Below are 24,175 nucleotides of genomic sequence, written 5' to 3' on the forward strand. Positions count from 1 at the left end.
TATACAGTATCATTATGAGACCAGGTATCTGTAGATTGGTATCTCTAACTTCCCTTCAAACCCTTCCCCCTCCCACCAAACAAGCAAATTAAAGAACCACACGTACTCTCTACAGAATGCACTGACACATGGAGACTGTTTTCCCATGACAACCTTCCCTCCTCCCACCCTTCTTCCTTCAGGACGTGCTCCTGAAAGGCCTCAAAAGAAACTTACTCTGGATACTTCACACCTCGATTACAGGAAGCCTCCCACGATAGTATGCATATACTGGGCTGAGCTTCCTCCTCCTCCTGCAGCGTTCTCCCTGAGAAAAGATTCAGAAGAAAGAACTCTCATCTCATAAAACTTTCATTCCCTTTTCTTTAAAAAAAAAAAACAAACAAAAAAAACCAAAAAACTTGAAACAAGGAATTCCACCACATCTTCAAAGACAACGGGGGCGGGGAAGGGAGACGAAGCCAGTCAGTCACTCTTGCATCATTCAAACAGACCTTTTACAAAGGGTACATCTACAGCACACAATGCACACAAAATAATTAAGGAAGCTCATGCTCCAAGACAGCACTGTGTTCATTTACAGTGCATTTCTGAGAACCCCACTCACGTGATTATAATGCTTCCTGCACCCAAGTCTCACCAATTACTTTCCTTTGGATGTGAGCAGGATACAGACTTCGAGAAATGAGGTGTTAGTAGCCCTGTGACACCGTGTCTTTAGTTAAGTTGCTGTAAACTTCAAAGACAGTGTTACTTCCTGAAAGTGAAACACTGATTTCCAGACTGACACTTCTGGAGAAGGGTTTTTTCCTGCATTATCATGGGTCTCTACATCTGTTCAGAGCCTCGTGTATTTAATATAAAAGTCTACTAAAAAGGTGATTCCTATGGTCTATGCTACCAATTTTTCTTCCAGTGGGAAATCAACAGTCAGAGCCCTGACATCCGCTATTGATGTGTAAAAGCAAAACAGTTCACCTCTCTCTGTATAAAAGTACAACCTTACAGCCAAAGCAGACAAGGGAGAATATGAAGCAGCACACAAGATTTTGACCCCAAAAGAAAACACTTCCTTGGAGACGCTGACTGATTCCCTTCACTCGCAATTTTTAAATAGGAGACTAGAAATCAATCTTGTAACTGCAAGCACTTTGTGTATTAGACACCCATAAGCTGAACAAATGAGTCTGGAGGAAAAATGAAAAAGCTGCCAGCTGCCACTACTCTAAAGACAGCATTATTTATAACATGAACTTAACCTTCCAATGCAGATCCTAAGTTTTCCCCCTAGGAAGAGGCAGAACAGCATTACTGAACACAGGTTTCTTCAAAGACCACACCATCAGGATATTCTACTCTACAGCATCTCTGCAAGGAACGTAAGGTCCAGTTCTGTGTTCTGGCAGTGTAAAGCCTCGTTACCATCCCTACCTGCTTGACAGATCATTTTGCCATCTGCAGACATGATCTTTTACCAAAAAAATATTTCACAAAAGCACCAAAATTATTAACAAAGGGGCCAGTTTTTGTTTTGAACCGACAGACTTCAGACCTACAGCACCACAGGAAACACGGCAGAGCACAGACACCTCTGTGGTCAAAATCACTGGCAACTCTCATGTCTTCAAATTAGCATTTTCTCCACCCATACACAGAAATACATGGTAATGAAGTCTTAGGTTCATAGAGTGAGATATGTTCATCTATGTGCATACACAAACACACAATTTACATCTGCCTACACCACCAGCAGGAGAGGTGAACATTGCTACATTATTTAATAATTCTGAGACTGGGCACACAAGTAAGAATGACAGAAATAAAAAAAAACCCAGCAGACATTTTAAAGTGTTAGGTAACTGGTCATACTGTACACAAATCCTATTTAAGATATTCAGCTGAAACATCAAAAATGTTCAAAAGGGCTTCATAGATACCTAGAACTTTGCCTTCTGAAAGACAGCATGCCATTTTGAAAGATGAATGTAGTATTGAAGTGCAGCCTTACTGGAACAGAGACTTATAGAAACTAGCTGCTGCACAGAAGTCTGCGCTACATCACAAGAGCAGCAAGTCTGAACCAAAACAGCAAATAAACCCTTGTTTTTACAGCAAAAACTAAAGGATTTTTAACATCCCTTTGTAATCAGAGTCAACAGGAGCTACTTTAAGATATACACAGTAACCTGCATAAAATTTAGCATCAGAGTCTGTATTTCAGCTCATCTTTCTAGGGAGAGAGATTTCAAATATAAATCCACATTTGCACAATGGAAGTAAGTTACTATCACAATATAGAGCCTTATCTTCTGAATTCCCAATCTTAGACTGTTTTTTCATTCTAGAAGGTAAGTCAGTAGATGCATCACTTCAGTCATTTGACTTTGACTATACACAACAGTGCCAATTTGTTGATACTAGCAAGTACAGGTACAGCTTTTCTGTGTAGCAAAGACCACGCCTGTCCTGCAATAACAGGTTTTATACACGTGTATAGCAGCCCAGCAATAACATATCTTGGATTCTTGGGTTCTAATGCCCATAGAAGCTACCGCAGGAAACACTTCCATGTGATAAAACACTTGCATTTCTCTAACAAATTGGCAACAGCAGCACCAGACCTGCCATTCTGCACTCACTAGGTTGCTGCTACATTGATCAGGAGTCTCCCTGCAACTGTTCCCTTAACATCTAATAGGATTCGGGTTTATTTCTTTGTGTTGGTGGTGGTGTGTATTGGGGATTTTATTTGCTTGGTTTGTTTCCTCCAATCACCTCCAAGTAGCAGTGGCAACACAGCCCTGCCTTGGGCTGCTGCAGCCAGATGAAGTGACATGCAGCCACTGAGGTGGCACACACAGCCCAGTCACCTGTGCCTCCCTTGGCAGAGAGTAAACGATGACAAGCAGAAGGTCTCAGAGACAGGTTTTCAGCAGAGTCTATCTCCTGGAATGTGCCAGCCTAGCTAACAAGGCCCATAACACCACAGCTCCATTGCTACCAACACAGAAACCACGTAAATTGTTGGCACCAAATTATGACTGCATATTCTGCAGTCAATCTTCTGATTATAATCAGAAGCCATGAAGTCCCTCCACCAGCACCAGCAAAAGTATAACCTAAATACCTTCATCACTGTCTTGTAGTGAAACCTTCCTAAGCACCTCAGCAATTTTAAAATGGGACTTAATTCTAGTAAGTTTTACATACTAATTGTTGAGACTTTTTATTCCTTTTGATCCCACAGGAAAAAAAAATACAAGATTAGTCCATTAATCAGCAGAATATTCAGTAAATTATATCTGAACACCTCCATTAAGAACACTAGCACTGAAGAGAAGGCAAGGTTTGACCAGAATATTTCTCATTGCTAAGGATACTTGAAAGGAAAAGACTGCAAACGTAGTCTCAAAGCACAATTTAAATTTATATCAACTGATTAACTTAAAAAAATACATATGCATATATATAAAATAGTAACAGCGGATATATACAGAACCTACCACAAAATTTCCAGGAGTTACTTATTAGCATCCAAGTACTCCTTGCCATAGTAACAGCCGGAAGTACAGGGGTTTTTTTTAAAAAAAAAAAAACAAAACAAACCCTTAGCTAATGCAATGACATAAACTGTGAAAGTTCACTTTCATTTGCCAACTTTTCAGGATTTTTTCATTACCTCTGACCTGCAGGGGAGACAAAGCTGGTATGTCAGGAGAAAGAAGCTTCACCTTCTTACTCGGAGAGAAGACTGGTTAAAATATGTAACATTAGTGCCCCTGGACCTTAGAGCGATAAATACAAATAAATACACTTTAAGTAGTGTTGCAAATGGATTAGTTGGTGTAGTTCTGCTTTTTTAAATTGATTTTTATAGGAATTCGATACTTGGTACAGAAGAGATCCAAAAGAAATACCCTATCGAGCCAAGAGAGAGCGGTTTTGTGCAAGTGCACTGCTGCCCTCTCCTGGTCCGGCCAGATCCGCTCCCGTATTTACACCGCGCAGCAGACCCTGAAGGGACCTACCTGCACATCTCCAAGACCATCCGAACTGCTTTGGGAGCTCGAGATTTAAAACAAACAAAAAAATCGAAGTAAAACACGTACACATACAGAATAAACGCAAAAAGTTATTGATCATTATATAAACTGTGATAATTCATCACATTAAATCCTTAAACACTACAGCAGTTTGTTCCTTCCTCCATTGAAGCAAGAGAACCCAGAAGTGATTTTCAGCAGAGCTAGCCTGTGGGCCAGCAGAATATTCTGAGAACTGAGACAAAAAGTCAAACAGCAACTTTCACATCCAAAACCACCTAAAAGCCTTGCTATCATTACTGCAGGACTACCGCAGCTCATAATGCAAAGAGTAAGCGTACAAAGTTACATAGGCTCTTAATGAGATTGCTTTGATTTCAGTGGCATTAGAACAAGAATAAATGTTACTGTTGGACAAAATCCTGCTTTTGATCACCCTGCATGAGACCAGGGTAACTGCCAGGCCCAGGTACACCTCCCATTTACCAAAGCTTAGTGAGTTGCCTTATGTAAGTTAAGCTTTAACTGGCAGAATGCACAGATTTAGCCCTCAACAAGCATGAGATAAAATAACATAGTTTAAGCCTCACCACAAGAAGAGTTTAAAAAAAACTAATTTTTGTGTTCAGATGTGACCGATAAGAATGAACACAAGTTCAGGTACTGCAGTTCAGCTGAAAGGCAACTCACTAAGCTGCAATAATGCTAAGCCTACGTCCAAACCCATAAATTCTAATATTATTAACAAAGTTTGGCCTTTACAGAACGTTTTAATGCAATTTACAACTATATTTTAAACTTAACTAAGTTTAAAATACTTAAAAGCTAATAAACTAAGGAAGTATAGACTGAAGGTACGCATTTAATGGACCACACAGGTAGAAAACCAGTCCCTCATTGTGAAATAAGTAGAAAAACAGCCACAGCAAATGAAGGACACAACTCGATGGCGGAGTGCATTCTCAGCTCAGGATGGCCTTGACCAGCCCAAGAACCAGATCGAGAAGAGCAGCACTCCCCTGTGACCAGCCCAAGCACAGCAAATTCCACAAACCCAGCCTGAAAACTGACCACGTAGCAGTTCCCAAACTGAAACTCCCCCATCCCTTCTGGCGATAAGCTTCATGAACGTTAACGACACTGTTGTGCAGCTGTGAAAGACCATACAACTCTCCAACACGAACCCAGCCCGCAAAGCACATTCGGCACTAGGAAGGCCTCAGCTGACTAGTGGTATATCCAGGTTTTGGGAACACACTTCAAGGAAAAATGTTCCCTGTGGAAAGGGTCCAAAAAGAAAGCAAGAATGACCAAAGCTAAAAGTTGTCATCTGTAGTATTTTGAGCGAATTGGCATTCTTTGGCCACTCTTTAATCTAGAGAAAAAGACTCAAATAGGACAGCATTACCAATTTTCAAATACGGAATATGGTTGCAGAGAGCAAGGTAATAAATTGTGTTCTGTATCCACAGAAGGAATAGCAGTAATCATTTTAGATTGCAGTAATGACACATCAGAAAATCTTTCCATGAGAGATATAATAAAATACTCAGAATAAACTAAACCGAAAGGCTTTAAGAGGAGATTAGACAACAATTGCTAAGGAACAACGTAGGGGTGGTGTGTGTGTGTATTTTATTTATATATTTCTATATTTTATTTAAATACATAAACAGAAAACTAGTGATCTCTAAAATATCTTCCAGTCTATTCTTTTCCATGAATTTCCACAGGAAGTATATGCAACACAAGTGAGAAAACAAATCATTTAACACACTTCTTCCCCGACAGTAATTCTATTTCAGAGGAGTCAAACCCACGGCTTACAAGCAGCACATTGAAATTAAAAAGATAAACCAAAGCCAATGAAAGAAGCAGAGTATAATATCACTTGTAAAACATTAGATATTCTGAAATACTACCCGTGAGCCAGCAAAAAGGGAAAAAACACTCCCTAGAATCCTGTCCATAGGTGTATCAGCATCAAATTTACATGCAGATGATCAGGTACCAATAACATAGAAACCATCACTTTGAATTCAGTCTACAAGTAACAGTATTAACAACAGTTCACAGAAAGAGCTGCTGATGCAGCTTTCTATAGGTACTTACACTCTTCTTCTGTTACTATATTAAAACTCAAAATGGTCTTGTGGAAGCTAAAGATCAGTATCACTAAACCACTATAAGAAACTGGCCTAATCAATGAAAAAAGACTTAGAATTAGACGATGCTGGTGGTCTGCCTTGTAAAGACAAAGAAATAGAGCTCACAGACTACACAAGCTGCAGGTGAATTCTCCGGCTGTTCATATCCCTGAAGGCATGCTTTCCTGGACTATTTTTAACTCTATACATTTTGAACTTAAAACACAGACCAAGCGAGTGAGAGACAGAACAAAACACTGCCTCCCAAGATACTATCTCTCCTGCCAAGTACCCACAGCAAACTTGTGCAAGGTCTAAACATTCAAATAAACAAGTGAAAAATCCATCACCTATTTTCCTAGTACTGGCATTTTATTTAGCATTATTAAAGTGACCAAAAAAAACCCCTAACTTTTTGGAGGGAAAAAGGCTAAAATCCTGTTTTTCCACAGCTTTTTGGTGAACTATAACTCATGTTTTGCTGTAACCTTAATAATCCATTAGATGAATAAACATTTTTACAATACTGGTTTTAATTGTGTAATTTCTGAATGTTGTATAAGGAGGAAAGGGAGTAGGAAGGCCACTGTACAAAACCAGCTTAAGGACACCTCTAGTAAAAGATTAAGAGAAGGGTGTTTCATACAACGACTGCAAAGAGATGGTAGTTACCACTACATCCTTCTGTTGCTCTTTCTGCTTTTGCTGACTGCCTGAGGAGTGCTGAGCTCTTCCTGCTACTGACTGCTGCAGCCCCTAATTTTTTCTCCCACCTTGTCTGCTGACTGCACGCTTCCCAAACCTGTCCTAGTACCAGCACCTCAGCATCTCCCATCTAACTCTCTGTTGCCCAGCAGCAGAGGGCTCAAAAAATATTTAAGCATCAAGAGGCCTCAACTGGGAGGGTCGCTTTAGAGCCACCACTCTCTTTTCCAAATTCTTGAGAAATTTAGAGAGGTTATAACAGCTTCTAGTTCCCCAAAGCCAAAGCACAGCCTTTAACCAACTACGAGCCCCGAGAAGGAAGCAGCAGGACCCTTTCAGTGACCCCACCCCCCAGAACACACATCTCTGCCTCCTTCCCCCCAACCACGCCCTGCAAACCCACCGCCTTCAATCCCTGCTCGTGGAGGAGACAAGTGTTTCCCCTCACAGGGCTCAACTACTGACACACACACCCCCCTCCTCTCCCTACCACGCTCCAGCACCCCTCCCACCGCCCCACACACCGCCCAGCACCGGCGAGGCCCCATCGGTTCGCCCTCTCACCCCAGCGCCTCCCCTCCCCATACGCGGGGCCCGATGCTGCCCCTAAACGCTGACCGGCAGCCCCCCCCCTCAGGCTCCCCCGCTATTTCTCTCCCCTGCGCTGCGTCCCTACCGCGCTAAACGACCCCTTTTTGCCAAAAACTCCATCCCCACAAGCCCCTCCTGAGGTTTACACGCCCGGCCCAACCGCCAGTACGCTCGCCGACCCACCCCTGCCCAAGCGCCGCTATGACCCTGCCCTTCCGTGGAGCTCACGCGCCGGCTTCGCCTCTGCTATTTGGTGAGGGAGCTGTCCGTCACGATGAGGGCCAGTCAGACACGCCCCTGGGGGCATGGGCGGAGCCTTGGCGGCAGGGTGGAAGCGGTGAGGTGCGGCGCCGGGGGCGGTGTCGGTGAGGGACGGGAGGCCCAGGGTAGGTGGTGGGCAGCTGGCCGGCAGTTGGCTGCGGCTGCGCCTCTGCCGCCGGGGCTGTTAGCTTCAGCGCGGCGGGGCGAGCCGTGGAACTGGTGCCGGCCCAGCAGGGCAGCCAACAGGAGCGAGGAAGCGGTTGCAGGGCGGACGGGCAGCGGGCCTGGGCGCTTAGGAAACGGTGACTGGGGGTATCGGCCCGCCGGATCGGCCTGGCTGCTGTGGGGAGGGGAGGCTCCTCCTGGCAGGCTGCCACCGGCCGCCTGCTCGCATCGCCTTGTGGCTGTGGGAGCAGCGCGGTGCCTGGGCCCGGGGCGGCAGGCGGGCGGGCCGGGGCGGCGGGCAGGCCGCTTCGGTTTGTCCCGGTGTTGAGAGGGGCCAGTCTGCTTGAAAGGAAACTGGCGGCTGTGGACACCCGGCTCCAGCCCGGCTGTGAGGCTGTTCGGCCCTGCGCCCATGGGAACTCGGCCGGAGAAGACGTTTTAGTGCCGCAGGAGCGGTCAGCACCGCACGGCGCTCACCGCAGCTTCCCTCCGAGCGGCCGGCGGTGCTGTTCTGCCTTTCTTTAACGTCCGATGCCGTTTGGACTTGAGAGTGGTTGAAAGTAAATATTTTTATTCAGTGTTTTTGATCTCACTGCGAAGCTGTTTGAAAGTGGTTGAAAAGCGTCTGTGTTAAGAGACTGTCTTGTATGTCGGGCTGTTCCGGGCAAGTTGCGTTGAAGTATGTGCCTATGTTTGCTTTGTAGGTGGAAATGAAGAGAAATTACTGGAGAGGCAAAGAAAAGCGTGGATGGAGCCATCGCAAGTACAGCTGCCATCCCCATCGGTACACAAGACCCAGTCGCAACAACCGTGCTGAAAGGCAAGTGTGTGCAGCTTGTGCTTAGCATGGGTTAAGCCGTTAGATGTTATGCCTAATGAAATTTGCAGAATGGTGGCTATCTAGAACTGGGAGGGCTGCCATCTAAAAATCTGGGGGACAGTACTTCTAGGGACTGTCATACCTAGTGGGAGTGGAATTGCATTGACTTCTGGATATTTATCATCTGTTCACAACTGTATATTGATTTTGAGCTGAAATGTGTTTCCGTGAGCTACCTTTCAGGTGTGCCTGATAGTCCATAAACTTTTTATGAATATGTAAAGATAGTTCAGGGAAGAAAAATGTTTGTGAGTAAGTACTTCATTCCACCTGCCCATTTACTTTATGCCTCGGTGTCTACTAGTGTAAAGGATCTTCCTCAAAGTTTGAAAGCATGTTAAGTAATGTGGTAATAATCCCACATCTAGCAGATCAGGAAACTGAAGCAATGTCTCAGGAATAGCCCACTGCCTTGAAAACTGAAAAGCACATTTTAAACTTTAGAACTTATGCTTGCCTGTGAGCTATTTTTATGGCTCTTTTTCTTCCCCATGCTCTTTCCTTGCAGGAGTAAAAGAGGCCAATCCTTTGCTTTAATGCTGTAAGCATTTTTTTAAATATATTTTTAGAGAAAAAGACACATACACATATATATGAGTTGCCCTGTTAGTTGTATTTGTGTATGAAAAGTTAGAAATTTAAAATGGGCCCTAATTCAGTGAATATAGAATTAAAAGGATTTTATTAAAAAGCTTTAAATCAGAGTACTTGGGTTTGGGGTGGGGTGTTTTTCCCCTTGGAGGTAGGTTACATTGTTTAACTATCTTCAAAGTTGTATCAGCAAAGGGCAATAAAGCTGGTATTAGAGCTAGAATTTGTAAATTTTTTTTCAATAAATTACAGCTCTTGCAAAATGTCTTGGCCTAATGCTTTTAAGATGACATGTAATAAGACCTGTGTTAAAAAGTGAGAATTGTACGGGTGATTCAGAAAACGTCCCAGTGGAATTTTGCTCATCAGTACTGAATGTGCTCATTTAAATTATTTCAAAAAGAAGAAAGGTACAGTTACCCTATTGACTGTGATATTTATTACAAAAGCAGAGACTTTTCTTTCTTTGAGTTTTCGTTAAACTTTTGTTTATTTTGCATGTTTCTGAACCTCATCAGTGAAATTGTCATGAAGAGAATGGCAAAATATTTTTGAATTGACATCAGTGTTTTACCACACTGTCTCTTGCTTTATGCTGTGAAGACTTAGATGCTTTCAAGGGTGGCTTTTCTTGTAATCAGGGGTTATGGTAAAATGGCCAGAATTAAGCTTTCGTGGAAAAGAGTTAAAGGCGCTTGCAGAATCAGCAGCCACCTCTAATGTTTCAGCAAGAAATTAAGGCTTTTAAGATGTTGATATATCTAATGTTCTTCAGAGGTTTATAAGCTGAATATTTTTACTGTTTCATTTTCATGGTTTAGTGTATGGTGATATGCACAGTGTGCGTATCATAGCCCTGCAAAATTGTGCTCCACTAATGTCAATAACAAGCTGCTTTCTAGATTCTTTGTGGGAAAGATGTGTAGGACCACTGTGAGCCTGCCTGAAGGCAATGCTGTTTTTTAGGCTGGAACAGGAGGAACCACAGACCCCAGTGAATGCAGGCCCCAGTGGCAGCGGAGATCCTTCTTCGTCCAGTTCAACACAGAACTCTGTAGTACCAGGTAAGAGACCATGTTAACGGGTCAAAAATCAGCGTCTATATGCTGACTGTGTGATAAAAGTAGTAGTAGCTGTGTTAAAAGTATGATATTACAGGAAGGATATAAGCAGTAAAGTTTGTAGGGAAAAGTAACATTGAGTTATCACCAAAAAGACGTAGTGAGGACCTAGAGAGCAGGGCCAAATGCACTTTCAGGTGCTTCTCATGTTTGAAAACTTGGGTGCTTAACCAAGCCGATATAAACTGAAAAAATGTAATTCTGTGTCTCCCTCCATAACTGTTGCTTTGGGAAGAAAACGAACTTTGTTTCTGTTCTTATATGTGCTGAAGATGTTATAAAATAGATCTTTCAACAGAAACATTAAAGAAGCAAAGAATATAAGAGAGCATATAAAACGTGCATCCAGTTATTCAGTCTTTTAAAAGACATAACAATCCACCACTTTGGGGTGGGGGTGCATGGAAAAAACGTCTCTCTTTGTGCCTTCAGTCTGTTTTGTAGCCTGTAAGAAATACACTCTGGCTAAATATTTGTTCATTATCAAGAGCTGACTGGTGAAACCAGACTTGATGTGGTAATGGTGCTATTAGGAAGATGTCCCGTTTGCTTTCTGTTTTCCCAACTCATTAAACAACCGTAGCAAAAGCTAAGCCTGTGAGAACATGTATTTTTCCACAACAGGAAAGTCCTGAAACACCACTGGCTCTAACCTCTTGACACCAGACAAAGCCAGAGTTTAGAGACCTTTTTTGTATATCACCCTTTTGTGCCTAAGAGGTTGTGAGCATGTTAGGAGATGTGTCCTGCAAAAACATTTATTGCTGTGCAATTAGATTCTGTAAACTACCTGCAGCGTGCTTTTATGAACCTCACTGATTCATTCACTACCTCTCTATTTTTGATGACCTGAATAAGTCTTGGTCACTTGTTGCTAAGCTGAAACCTAAAAGATGCTGACAAGGAGCTGAATTGTGAGCAGCAGCAAAAAGAGGTTACTTCAAATACAATTTCTGGTAGTAGATAAAAGTTTAAATAAGAACTCTTGAAATGTTAACACTCACCCCTTCTGAATAAAATCCTTTATCTTGAGACAATGTGCCATTATTAATCTGTCAAGTACTTTACCTGTCTCCCTCTGAATTTAGCCTGGCATTGAAGCACCAAAACTGACTATTTCTCTCATCCCAGTTTATCTTTGGAAGGAGCCTCTGTGTATTGTCCAAATGTACTCCTGATTGTATCTAAATCTCTCCTATGTGTGAAAGAAAAAGTGGCTTGTTCTGGGAAGTGAATCACTTTATTTTTGTTTGGCTGATACCTTGTCATCACTTCCCCCCCCCCCCGTTTGGGACTGCCCTACCTAGTCTTTTAACCAAGAGTGTCCCCTCGTGATTGATTTATGAAGAAAGGTCATTCTTGTTCTGCAGCAAAACGCTTCCTCTCTGCTTCTCTGACCTGTCTGAATTTCATCTCTGTCAATGGTGACATCTCTTCTGTACCTGTGTAACAGCACTGCATTTGAAAACTATAAATAATCTTTTTTTCAAGTGGCTGTCATCTGTTCCCAGTCTGTGTCATGCTTGGGACCCACTGGGAGCAAGAGCTCAGCCTGTGAAGATGCGGGCTGTCAAAGAGCAATAAACAACCTTAGTTATCCGTCTGATTTTGCCTGGGGTTTGACACTTTTGGTTTGTTTTTTTTTCCCTAAGAACTGCCGGGATTTTACTATGACTCAGAAAAGAACCGCTATTTTCGCCTACTGCCTGGACATAATAACTACAACCCACTCACCAAGGAGAGCATTCAGTACAAGGCGATGGAATGCAAAAGACTGAGACTTTTGGAAGAGGAAGAAAAACAAAAGAAGGTACATTCTGAAAAAGATTGCAATTAGGCTTTATTGTGCTCTGGCCCACGACAGATTGTAAGCTAAAGCCTTTCAGTTCTGACTGTGGTACAGTTCCCTAAGCTGTCTGAAGAAATGAAAATTTCTTTTTGCTGAGAACTTACAGTCCTTGAAGCCTTTTGTTCAGCTGTTCCACACAGGAATGAAAGCAAGTCATTAGGAACAAAAAAACCTGTAAAGAGACAGGAACTGTGCTCAGACTTGCAGATTGTCAGTTACACTTGAGTCAGGACATTGGACGCCAGGTTTCAAATCCCTGCCTCAAATTGGCAAAGTGGGGTGTTGATTTTAAGTTTTCCAATGTTTAATAAATGTATTGATTGTATTCCTGGACCCTGAAGAAGCGATACTAATGACACTTTGTGGAAACAGCTTTTCCATTAATTTTTTTTGGACAGGTAAAAACAAGGCGGGTCTTACGTTTATGCCTGGAAAGCCTGTATGCTTTTCATCATGAAGCGTTACAGCAGAGTTAATGCTGATGCTGCATATCTGTCATCTGGGTAAAATACCCAACAAGGATCATTTTTAATTACCTGAAAGCCATGTCTTACAACCTTACAAATCACTGCTCAGCTTACATATGCTGTCATTTGGAAGAAGCAAGCAGTATTTGTCTCCTTAGGTAATGACGTTCTTATTTCAACCAGCTATTCAGATTTTCGGTCTTCACTGTGAAAGTGCTGCTGGTTTTGGTTTGATTTTGGCTTTTTTTGTTGTTGTTGGTTTAGCTGTTTCCATGAGCAGTTTAGGTTTCACAGATACCAAAAAGCTGCTTCCCGCGTTGCTGTTAATGGGAACTGTGGATATACATCCCTTCTCAAAATCTGGCTGTTGAATCAGGCATATGAATTAGGGTCCAGATAAGAACATTTTGACTCTTGAATATTTGCTTTTTCCAAGCATAATCAAAAAGATTTCTTCCTCTGTAACGCTGCAAAATACTCCATCGTTTGGTCTCCCCAGAAAGTGTTTGTGTGAACTCTTAAAAAATGATGAATGGAAAAGTAGTTTAGTACAGCAGTAGGACTGCATAGTTAATAGCAGTCTTGTTGTGATAGAAAATTTTGCTGTATAGTAAGAATTTAAGGTGTTACAGTGAAACCAGAAGGTGGCTTCACACCTCAAGGTGGTACTGCCAGTTATGTCAAGTGAAAACAATGGCTGTTGGTTGTTTGGTTTTTTTCTTCCAGTTTTTGTATTTCTAGGAGTACCTCGTGTCTCACAGGGGTAGCAGACCAGGCAGATGGTGCTGGAATGTGTTTTATAGACATTCTGAAAATTTTAATGTATGTAGGCTAGAGGAAAAAGTTACCTAAATATCCCAAACATCCAAGACCCACTGCCATGTTTGAATTGTAAACAAGAAAATAACTGAGTACACTTTCATGTTGCTGTCTTCCAGAAAACAACAAGGGCTGGACTGAACTCATCAATGCTGTTACAGAAAAGGCAGCTGGGTTTGCTCAGCTCCACAAGCTATTGCAGGTACAATGGTTTGATTTCTGTTCTGTTTGCAATACCAAGTTCTGCTGTTGATGCAACTGTTCCTGTCAGCATTTCTTACTGGGTTTTTTTTACATTTCCTTTCTTTGTCCACTTAGTACAAAGAGGAACATATTACTTGTAATAAAAAAATATTTATATTCTTTTATAATCAGATTACTAAAGTGATGAGAATTCAAATGAATAAGAGGTTTCCCAATTTCAGATAAATGGAGTTTAAAACTTCACTTTTTTCTTTTTCTTTCCCCCTCTATATGCTGGTTTGCCACATTGTGCTTTATGGACACAGTGCAGCTTTTCTTTGGATGAATGCTCTTCAGCTGATGTGACTGTTCCCCCTGCCCCCCATTAGAATGGCTAAGATAGCTCAGATTCAGTAACAGCGCAGAAGGCAAGTTAGTGACTTACTATGTTGTTTCTGCTACTGAAGGTGCGCTGAGGTTCAAAAAATGGGATGAAATTTCATCAATGTGGAAGATGCACGTGTTCGTGCGTTATATAAGTGAAATTGCAGCATGCTAGTTGTTGAGCCATTTTATTTTCTGTGATCAAGAAGCAGTTCTGGATATCCTATCCAGAATTCTTTACATTGGCATTAAACCTGGGCTTACCTGAATTCTCACCCCCACACACCTGCTTTTACAGGCTGGTCCATGAACTAAAAGTGAACTGCATGCAGAGGAGGAAGATCGAAATTCACAGTCCAGATTCCTCAGTTGCTGGAACCAACAATTTTAAAATAATTGTGGTATGTTACTAGAACTGTGAAGTCTTTGGGATAAAGAGAGCCCATCTTCAGTGAAAGTACAGGATCTTGTAATCAAATCCTATAGGTCAAATTTTGCTTTCAAAGATGCGTTACTGCTGTTGTGTCAGTTCTCAAAATCTGTGGTCAGTAATTTTAAAAAGGTAGGAAGAGGCTATTCCTTTCCTAGAAAGGAAAATGATGAAAAGGTTGGATATGAAAGTGTTTCGGCTTTTTTTTTTTTTAATGAAGCTGATCAACATGTTCTCTTGGAAATAAACAGGAGCTGAGTGGATGATTAATGCAGGGCTGGGAGGGGGAGTGGAAATGATTAAAAGAAAGAATAAGAAAATGGAAGAATTTTGGGAGTAGCGAAGTCTGTGGTCCCGGAGAATCTGTAAACATCAATAATCTTTTTACATCTCATGATCTGAAGGCAGTTGCTCCTGTTTTTGATGGTACTGCATGTGCAGGAGAGGTCTGTGGAGCAACTATCTTACATAGTCTATGTAGGAAGCTCTCCAGGACCAGCTCCCGGCCTTGTAAACAGAGTGCTATAGGTAGCTGAACATAAAAGGTCGTGTCATAAAGAAAAGTTGAAATGTAGACCAGCCTTTCTACTGTGGTCCAACAGCAGGAGAATTCCACATTCACTTTTGATAGGGTTTAAATTTTTGGTTTGAGTCCTCCCAATACCAGTCTGTACTTAGTAATCAGCCAGAGTAAGTATATAGGACTGATAAAGTTGGAAAGAGTATTTGTTACTCAATGACTAAATCCTTTTCTTACGCGTGTTTTTTCTGTGCATGCATATAAAAAGTTTTCGTCCACTGTTCTTGGAGATGAATGGGAAGTGGATGGTGTTAAAAGGATCAGAATTAATGTGTTGTTTCATTTTAGACCCCATACAGCTCCCTCAAGCTTTTTTTTCCTGTAAGTTTCCAGTAAGTGTGACCAGTAAGTTTTTATTTTACAGGCAGATGTTGCTTGTGAACGGATATTCACTGTGAATGACGTAGAGCATGGAGGATGTAAATATGGTATCATCAACCTCAGTGGTTTGGGCAAGGAGTCTCTCGCTGTGGAGATGTATGACAACCTCTACTTCACGAACCGCAAAGTACTGTCTTCTGCTCCCGCTTCCTTCGGTTGTTGCATTCTCAGAATGCTGGTTTTGGGAGGCATAGGTGGAAATGCATAAGGGTTGGCGAAAGGGTTAGGAGGAGAGAGTGGAAAAATCTAGCAATTTGAAGCTTGGATGAAGGCAGAATCACAGTAAACTTGTCTCTGAGAGTCCTCGGTACCAGTGCTGGCGCCCAGGAATGTTATGCTACAGTGGGAACGGAGGAGTATGTAGAAGTACCAGCTTTCAAGGGTAGTGCTTACTTCAGAGCTGCACTTGGCCATAGCTGACAAAACTGATGTTGAAGGCCAGAAACTGCTAAGATTTGCATGCTTCTTTCTTAAAAATAATTTTGGGAAAATGTGTTTATCTGTGAACATGAAGAATATTTAAAACAGGCTTTCATAATCTCTTCATGCTCAGATTCTTTTAAGGATGAACTCATAAACAATAGGATGTGTTTGGTGCTTCAGTCACTGTTTGGACACACTTCTCAATGCTTCTCTCTCTCCTGTATTTAAGTGGAGTATGATGCTAAAGTGCTCGTGTCCCTTTACTGGGCTCTTTAGTGGGCTAAGGAAGTATGCCCAGCGCATAGTTTTATGTCATCTTTGCATGGAAATACCCTTTCATGAATTGAATAAGAGATCACAAAAATAGTATGTTTTCTTGTGTCTGAAGGTGAATTCTGTGTGCTGGGCATCATTGACTCATCCAGATTCTCATGTTTTATATCCTTTTAAAAATGTCAGTTCAGCTTTTGTAAGTCTGTATCATGCTGCACAGATCGACTAACTTCCAGGAAGACCTCTCATGGAGTTGCCCCAGAAATTAAGTTTTGTGGAAAATGGAGAAAGCTATAAAAATTTGAAGAAGTTGGAGCTAGTGAGACAGATGTGTGGTTCTGTTACAGGTATATGCAGGATTGTTCCAGCATAATAGTAGGTGAAAGACCATATTTTCTGCTTGGAGACTTCCCACTTCACTAATAGTGTAGATGCCATATCCAAAATGATCTGGTACTTAGAAATTGGTTGGGGCAAAAGAGCAAGAGAGAGGGTTAAAGCAACTAGCTTTCTCTTTGAAGGGGACCTGTTTGAAAGTGGGTTGGGTGGTTTCTGTTGTAAACCATTCCCATATGGGTTGGGGCGAGAGGAGAATGGGAGCAATTCATTGGCGTTGTGCTCTGCAACTTTCAGAGCGTGTTCTGCAGCTCTGTCTCAGAAGAAGAGGGAAGGTTGATGGTATAGTAGGGGAAGCAGTAATGGACAGTGCAGAGCCCAGAAGAGAGGAAGAAAGGGGGATTTCAATGTGGATGATGGCAGGCCACAGTGCCAAAAGAGAGAAAATTATATAGAAATATATGTAAAGGCTCATGGGAAAAACCAAGCAATTCAGGACTGAACCAGAAGGTGGCAGGAGTTCACCAGGCTCGCTCACAGCTGGTTAGGCGTTGGGGATTGTTTGGTTTGGTTATTTCATGCTTTCCTCTAGTCACATCACAGATTTACCCCACCGAATTTGAAATGCAGCTTTCAAATCCTATTTATACCTGGTGTAATCTTTAGAAAATAATTTAGTGTAATCTAAAGTGAGTCTGCCTTGCCTCCCCAATGTGTGCTCCCCTTTTTCCAACTTATCTCCATGAAAAACAGATCTATATTAATGCAGTGTCATCAGCCTGTAAAGATGAGAAGAATGATCCATGTAGGCCGAGCATTTTTTTTTTCTATTATGAGAAAGATGCCCTAGTATTCCTTTTATCTTGTCTTTCTGGTAGTGGACATACACAAGCAAGAATTTGAGTTTTTTCTAGCTCTTTCCTATGAAAGAAATTAAAAGCCAAGACTTAATTCTAAGCTGTAAGGCACATCAAAGGGCTCAAAGGGGAAGTATTGTGAGCTGTGGCTGTGTCAGTGCATCTTGCTTTTCCCAGCTATAAATATTAGGCAGCCTGTTCCAATTTAGGGAGAAATTTTTGTTTTCCTTAATTCACTTCAGCAAGCTGTGTCTCATGGGAATTGCAGAAACACCAGGCTGTGCCAGTCTGCTTCCAGCATCATTGTTCAGCAGCACTAACTCAGGTAGGGTGTTTTTGTTGGATTTTTTCCTCCAATTTTCGCTAGCAGTGATGGTATTAAAAGAGCACAAAGGAAAGATTATTTCTGCGCTTTTCTTCAGTAGCTGGTGAGACAGTGGTATACTTGTAAAACCTGGAAAGAGTTTAAGAAGTGACGAGATGAAAGAACTTACCTTAAAAATTAATTGACAAACAGTATTCAAAAGACTAGTTTATTTTTAGCTGATGATGATGTAGGACTTGACTTTGGCAGGAGAACACCTCACTTGTAAACTTTTAAGATTTCTCATGAGTAGCTTGGCCTGTTACTAATGCTCAGAAGCTGCACACAAGAAATACTCAAATTTCCCTATAGACTGTCTAGAATCATTGCAGAATCCCTGCTCCTAGTAGCTACTCATGTATGCTCAGTGGATTAATCAAAGGTGGAAAGCTCTCAGCCCATAGCTCCTTGTACAAGCTCATGCTCAGTTACGTGTAAGCATGATTGATTCAGAGAATCCTATGTCTTAAGTCTGATGGCTGTAGCTGTATATTTATATATTTATTCAATGTTCTTGGGTGCAGGACTTTATTAATGGGACTTTCTTGATAGATGTCAGAACCATGCTTCTCAAGTCACACAGTGCAGTCCTCTAACCCAGTTTCCACTCAGACATGATCAGTTGTCTTGGTTTGAAAGACAGGTGTCTGCGGAGGAAGGCAGGAGCCTCCCTTGAAAAGGAAAGTGCAACCCCCTTCCCTCCAAATTATTATAATTTTGAAATTAACGGGCCTTCAGGCAAAGATATGGGGAATAGGAATAACAGTTCTTTACTAATATATATATATATAACACAAGGCAAGGAAAAAACAAACAACCCACTGGTTTACACTGACAGAGTCAGGAATACAACCTGACGCCCTGTTAGCGTGGCAGTAGCAGTCTGATAAGATGATGGCTGCAGTCCTGAAGCGATGGATGTAGTTCTGTTGAAGCAGCGATCAGGTAAAAGAGTCTGGTCTTCCTCCGAAGGTCCAGTGGTAGGCCGGTAGCTCTTGTCCTCTGGAACTCCAGTGGGGGGGGAAAAACTCCTCTGGGAATCCAGTGGAAGAAGGCTGCTAGGGTGTTTGAAATCTCAGTTTTTATTTGGCATGGACTGCTTGGCTCCTTCCCCGCGCCCCCCCCCCCCGGGCGGAGCATCTCACAATGGGATGGGGCGTCCTGAGGCAGTTCCTTGATGGGCCATTAACAGGAGATAGCCCAGGAGCGAGTTATCGATGGGTCAGGCGATAAGGCATTGTTGTGCCCATTAACAGGAGATAGTCCAGAGGGGGGAGGCAGGGAGCACCTCCCCACCTGGTCTCAACAGCTCCTGAAGATGGTAATAGAATATTTTTTTTTCCTTTTGGCACATTTTACACTGTAACCCAGGACATCAGTTAAGTTTATACAGAGGAAATCTGTGATAGATAAGAGTTATGGACCTATTTTAAATTTTTAATGTCATTCCACTGGAAAAAAAAAAAAAAAAAAGATGCCTAGAGTTAGCATCAACTTGAGGAGTTGCTGAAGATGGATGGCTACTAGGCCAGCATGCCCAATTGCACTGTAAATCATTTTAAGGCCTTTGCTATAATCAGATGCCCCAAGTTCCACAAAAGTCCTCCTCTCTAGTATTTGCTATTACTGTTTTAGGTATTTCTAAGTTCACTTAGTCTTAGTTCACGCTCCTAAATTGTTGGTTTGAGGGAACCTTGCTAAGTAGATGCTAACTAAACCATGTTTTAGACATGTCACCTGTGCTGCCTGTGATATGTGTGATCCTGGTGGATGTGCCATGAAAGAAGCGAAAACTGGGAACTTAAATTTTAAGTCAATTAGTAGACTTTGTGCAGGAGCTACATGAGTAAGGGTCCAATCTAGGGTATTGTTACTTACTCAAGCCTTTTTATTTTTTTATTTTTAATAAAAAGAAGGCAGACCAAGAATTTACAGATTAAGCTTTGGATAATGTATAGGTTATAAAGTAAATGTTCTGTGTTTCTAGCCCTCTCCTCTTTTAAAAAAAAAAAATGTCTTGCTTAGTGCTGCAAGGCAAGTGTTATTTTTCTCTTTCCTACGATGTTCAGCCCTCTGACTACTGAATAAATTTCACAATCTCTCACAATCGCCTATCTATATAGACTGTAAGTTTTCAGCTTACAGTCAGGAAGACACACTTTTGTTTCCTGTCTCTTGAGTAGCACAGGGATGCTAATTGGGTAACATTTTCTCTGCTTCAGATTGAAATGTTGAAAGAAGTATGGAAATCCAGAGAAGCTTTCTGAGCTATCATCCTGGCCTAACATTTTATGGATGCTTCATGTGTTGCTCCTCATTCCTAGGAGATCGACCTGGAATGCTGTGCAGCTTCAAGATATCCACTGCCTGGTCCTGTGCTTGGTGCCTGAATCCCCAAGCAGACAACTGCTTCAGCACAGGTGATCTGCCAGGCTAGCAACACCTTCTGTCTCAGTGAGGAAGACTTCTTGCGTTAATCTCCCAGCTGCTACTCAAATTACAGCTAAATTAACATAATCTGCCTTCCTTAGGACTGACACGACGAGTTCTTGTGACCAATGTAGTGACAGGGCATCGACAGACATTTGGAACCAGTAGCGATGTATTGGCACAACAGTTTGCCACGCAGGTAAGAAGAACCTCCACGCCCTTCATTTTCTCAGAGTGCTGCCTCATTGGTGGGGTTTTCGTTCTGTTTGTGGTGGGACTCCCCGTGCCCTACATACAGCTGTGATTACAGTTACTGTTGGATGGCTGTTCCACAGCAGAGCTGATGTGGTCTGATGCTTGCACATGATTGAATAGCAACAAAAAAAGATTAACTGATTTCAAACTGTGTGGCAACAGGGGTATTTTTTGTTAGTTGTACAGAGGTAAAAACGAAGTGAAGGAAATACAAAGAGCACAGTAATAATGCATTGTAAAATGGTTTTGGTTTTGGCAAATGACCTCATTTTGTTAACACTTGGTGTATCGTCTCTGTCAAGAAAGAGAAAACCCCTATAAAATACTAATGGACTTGTTCACAGAGATTTAGTGAGAAGGGTGAAATCCGAGTCTGAGAATTCCAGTTCCTGTTTAGCTGTCACATCACACTGAATTCCTGCTTAGCTACCTGAACTTTACAGCTAAAGTAAATACTTGAGGTTTGAATGGAACTAATGAGTTGGCTGAAAAATGTTGTGGTGTGTATTAAAAATTCTGGTTCTTATTGCCCGTGTTAATAAAATAATTTGACAACTGCACCGGAGAGCTTAAAAGCTTGACATAAATTCTGTCTGTATAACTTGTAAGATCCTTTCAGATGTTACACAGTATGCAGCTTTCTCTTGGATTCTTCCAGACCCCAATGCTGTACAATGGCTGCCGTTCAGGTGAGATTTTTAGCATTGATGTGCGTCAGCGCAACCGAAAAGGCCAGAGCTGGAAAGCGGTTCGTCTTTTCCACGACTCAGCCGTTACATCTATTCGCCTTCTGGAGGCTGAACATTACCTTATGGCAGCAGATATGGCTGGCAAGGTAGGGTTTTGTTGTGTTCAGGATATTCTGTTCTTTTTAGTATCTGGGCATTGACAGGTGCTTATCCCAGTCCCAAGGGCAGATGCCTGTTCTTTGGGGGGTAGTATGGAACTGGGTGGTAGTTCCATATGTGCGTCCTCTTCCATGTCCACTTATTTATCAACCATCAGATGCTCTCTGCTTTAAGATCTCCTCTTTCAAATGATTACTTCAACTTGCAGATAAAACTGTGGGACCTGAGAACAGTGAAGTGTGTGAAACAGTACAAAGGTCATCACAACGAATATGCTATTCTCCCTTTGCATGTAAATGAGGAGGAAGGACTTCTTACAGCAGGTGGGTTGACTATTTTTCCCCTCTACTTGCAGAGTGCATGGCAGTGATTTTCATATGCCTGAGGAGTGTTTCTCAGCTACAGCTGTTGGAAGCTATAAAGCTGTTAACTCTTTTAAAATTCAGAAGAAATTTAGCCTTAGACATACTGTAATATACTATGAAAACTAAGAAATGTTGTTATGAATGCATGCCTACTGTAATCACTCCTGTGTAGCACTTAACAGCTCTATCTGCTGTGTCCTGCAGAAGTCCCATCATCCTTTCTGCAGTGTGTCTCAAGAGTAGAGCAGAAAACACTTGATTTTGAAATTCAGGGAAACCGCATGTAAACAGGACACTTTGGTAACTTCATATAGAGACTAAAGACCATGTATGTGCGTGTTTGGTGCTTAAAGGGGTAGTGTTGCAATGGACTGGAGCATTGGTGTGGAAGCATAACTCCTTGTAAACTGTCTATGCCACTCTGGTTCATTTTGAATATACTTGGCTACAATCTGAGATTACTTTATTTAATTTGGGATGGAGGGAAGAAAGGTAACAATAAATGAAGAAAACCCCCTGAATCCTCATAATGTAGTCAAGTTTCACAATGTCACTATAAACAGTGACCTCCTCTCCTTGGATTTGTCAATAAGCGATGGAATAATGAGAAGAATTCTTGTTAATTTGACAGTGAGTTTTTCTCCTCCTTTTTGGTTTAGGAGCTTGATGATGAGGAAAGTACTCCAAATACTGATTTATCATACCTTTTATTGCCTAAGGGGAAATGTACGTTTTTCCCACTTTTACAGTATTCAGTGTAGAATTTTTGTTTTGTAAAGCACTGATAAGCACTTTGCCTCCAGTGTGTGTAGAAATGGTCAGGGTTTTTTCCCCCTAGACCTTCTGCTTCTGTGATGATAATATTGCAGAGCCATGTAAAGTATTTTTTCTGTAATGTTGAATTCTGGTGTCCTTTCCTTTCCAGTTGGTCAGGATTGCTATACCAGAATTTGGAGTCTCCAAGATGCCCATCTGCTTAGAACCATCCCTTCTCCCCACCCATCCTCCAAAGATGCCATTCCCAGTGTGGTGTTTTCTTCCAGACTTGGGGGTAGCCGAGGAATTCCTGGCTTGCTCATGGCTGTTAAACAGGATCTCTACCACTTCTCCTATAGCTGACACAATATTCTTCTCAGACCTGGTCTACAAAGCTGCCAGCCTATACCTGACGTCAAAATTTTTGCATTGGTCTCCATGCTGTTGAGTCACTAGGTGCTGCTCTTGCATCTGCTTTACCCATGAAATTCTGAACCTCCTTCAGCAGGTTCAGCAAATCTTTCTGTATGTGATCTCAGACATCTTGTAAATAAAGCTGAATGCTGGTTATCTTCTTAGGCAATGTTGAGCCTTTTTGAAATCCAGCTATAAGCTGGTCACTTCCAGTGAGGGCCTGTCTCATCCTAGCTGAATTTGCTCTCAAAAGGCTGCTCTAACATAATCCTGGTTTGGTCATTGAACCACTTAGCTGTGGTTACATCTATGTGAGCCAGTAGGCTGGGGCAGCAGAGTGGGTTAGGAGAGTGCAGTAGCTGGTGTTGAGAAGTTGACACTACAGCTGTTCTGGGGCTTTGTTTGGAGACCTTTGGTCTGGGTCCCTACATCAACTGCCTCCATCTATGGTTGGAAGCAGGCCAAGGAATGGCTGTTTCCTCACTCACACTGTCAGTCCTTCGAGCCTAGGCCATTGCTAAACTTTGTCCTTTTCAGATGATGGTAGCGTGCCACTGCCCTGCCACTGTTCTCTTTAAAAGGCAGCATGTGTAGAGCAAAGCCCCTCTCCTGGTCCAGCAGCCAGGCTCAATGTCCCTGTTAATTTATCATAGTGTTTCCTAACCAAGTCCCCACACCCAACTTGGAATCTGGGCAGCACTCTGGAATGGCAGGCTTGCTCATGCTGCTGTAGCAGGAGGCAAGCCCAGTCTGGACATGGGATCACCTGCACAGTCAGGGCTTTATCATACAGAGGTACAAATGGGCTTTTGCTCACAGTAATCCAATGACACTGTATCCATATTTGAGAACAATTATCATCACATGGAGCCTCATTACCTCCACCTCCCTCGTGGTAACCAGTCTGGTTAATGCTGCAGCTAGTGTCGGTGTGTGTAGGAAGCACTGACAAGATCAGGAGCCTACAGGGACTAAAGGCCCTCATCAACTAGGTGGGGCTACTGGTGGGCTTCACAGGAAAGGCATGCTGCACTCAAGTTTTCTAAAATTCTTAGAAAAGGAATGTAGGGAATTCCTTTCTATCCTAGGATCCACTTACAGTGTTCAGAGATGCTACTGCCCGGTCAGCGGGTGAGAATACAAACAGGTTACAATCCCACCCTGGCTGCACAGCATGGTGGGGTGGAGGCTGCATCCAGCTGGCTCGGCAAGATGGCCGTGGCAGAGAGCTAGGCTGGGCGTCTGCATTCCAAGTGC

General features: G+C 42.3%; 1 protein-coding gene across 1 annotated transcript; it reads left to right on the forward strand.

Moving 5' to 3' along the window:
• The first annotated feature begins 7,859 nt into the window (after positions 1-7,859).
• DCAF4 (DDB1 and CUL4 associated factor 4) lies at positions 7,860-23,082 on the forward strand. The gene is made up of 14 exons (XM_086462050.1): positions 7,860-7,872; positions 8,617-8,732; positions 10,350-10,447; positions 12,157-12,314; positions 13,759-13,841; positions 14,505-14,607; positions 15,581-15,724; positions 16,409-16,474; positions 17,733-17,811; positions 20,175-20,270; positions 20,382-20,479; positions 21,194-21,370; positions 21,592-21,706; positions 22,674-23,082. The coding sequence occupies exons 2-14, from the start codon at positions 8,623-8,625 to the stop codon at positions 22,865-22,867; spliced, it is 1,521 nt and encodes a 506-aa protein (XP_086318176.1). The 5' UTR covers positions 7,860-7,872; positions 8,617-8,622; the 3' UTR covers positions 22,868-23,082.
• Positions 23,083-24,175: the final 1,093 nt, after the last annotated feature.

This window comes from Leptosomus discolor, chromosome 3 (genome assembly GCF_034619465.1).
Source record: "Leptosomus discolor isolate bLepDis1 chromosome 3, bLepDis1.hap2, whole genome shotgun sequence".
Taxonomy (NCBI): domain Eukaryota; kingdom Metazoa; phylum Chordata; class Aves; order Leptosomiformes; family Leptosomidae; genus Leptosomus; species Leptosomus discolor.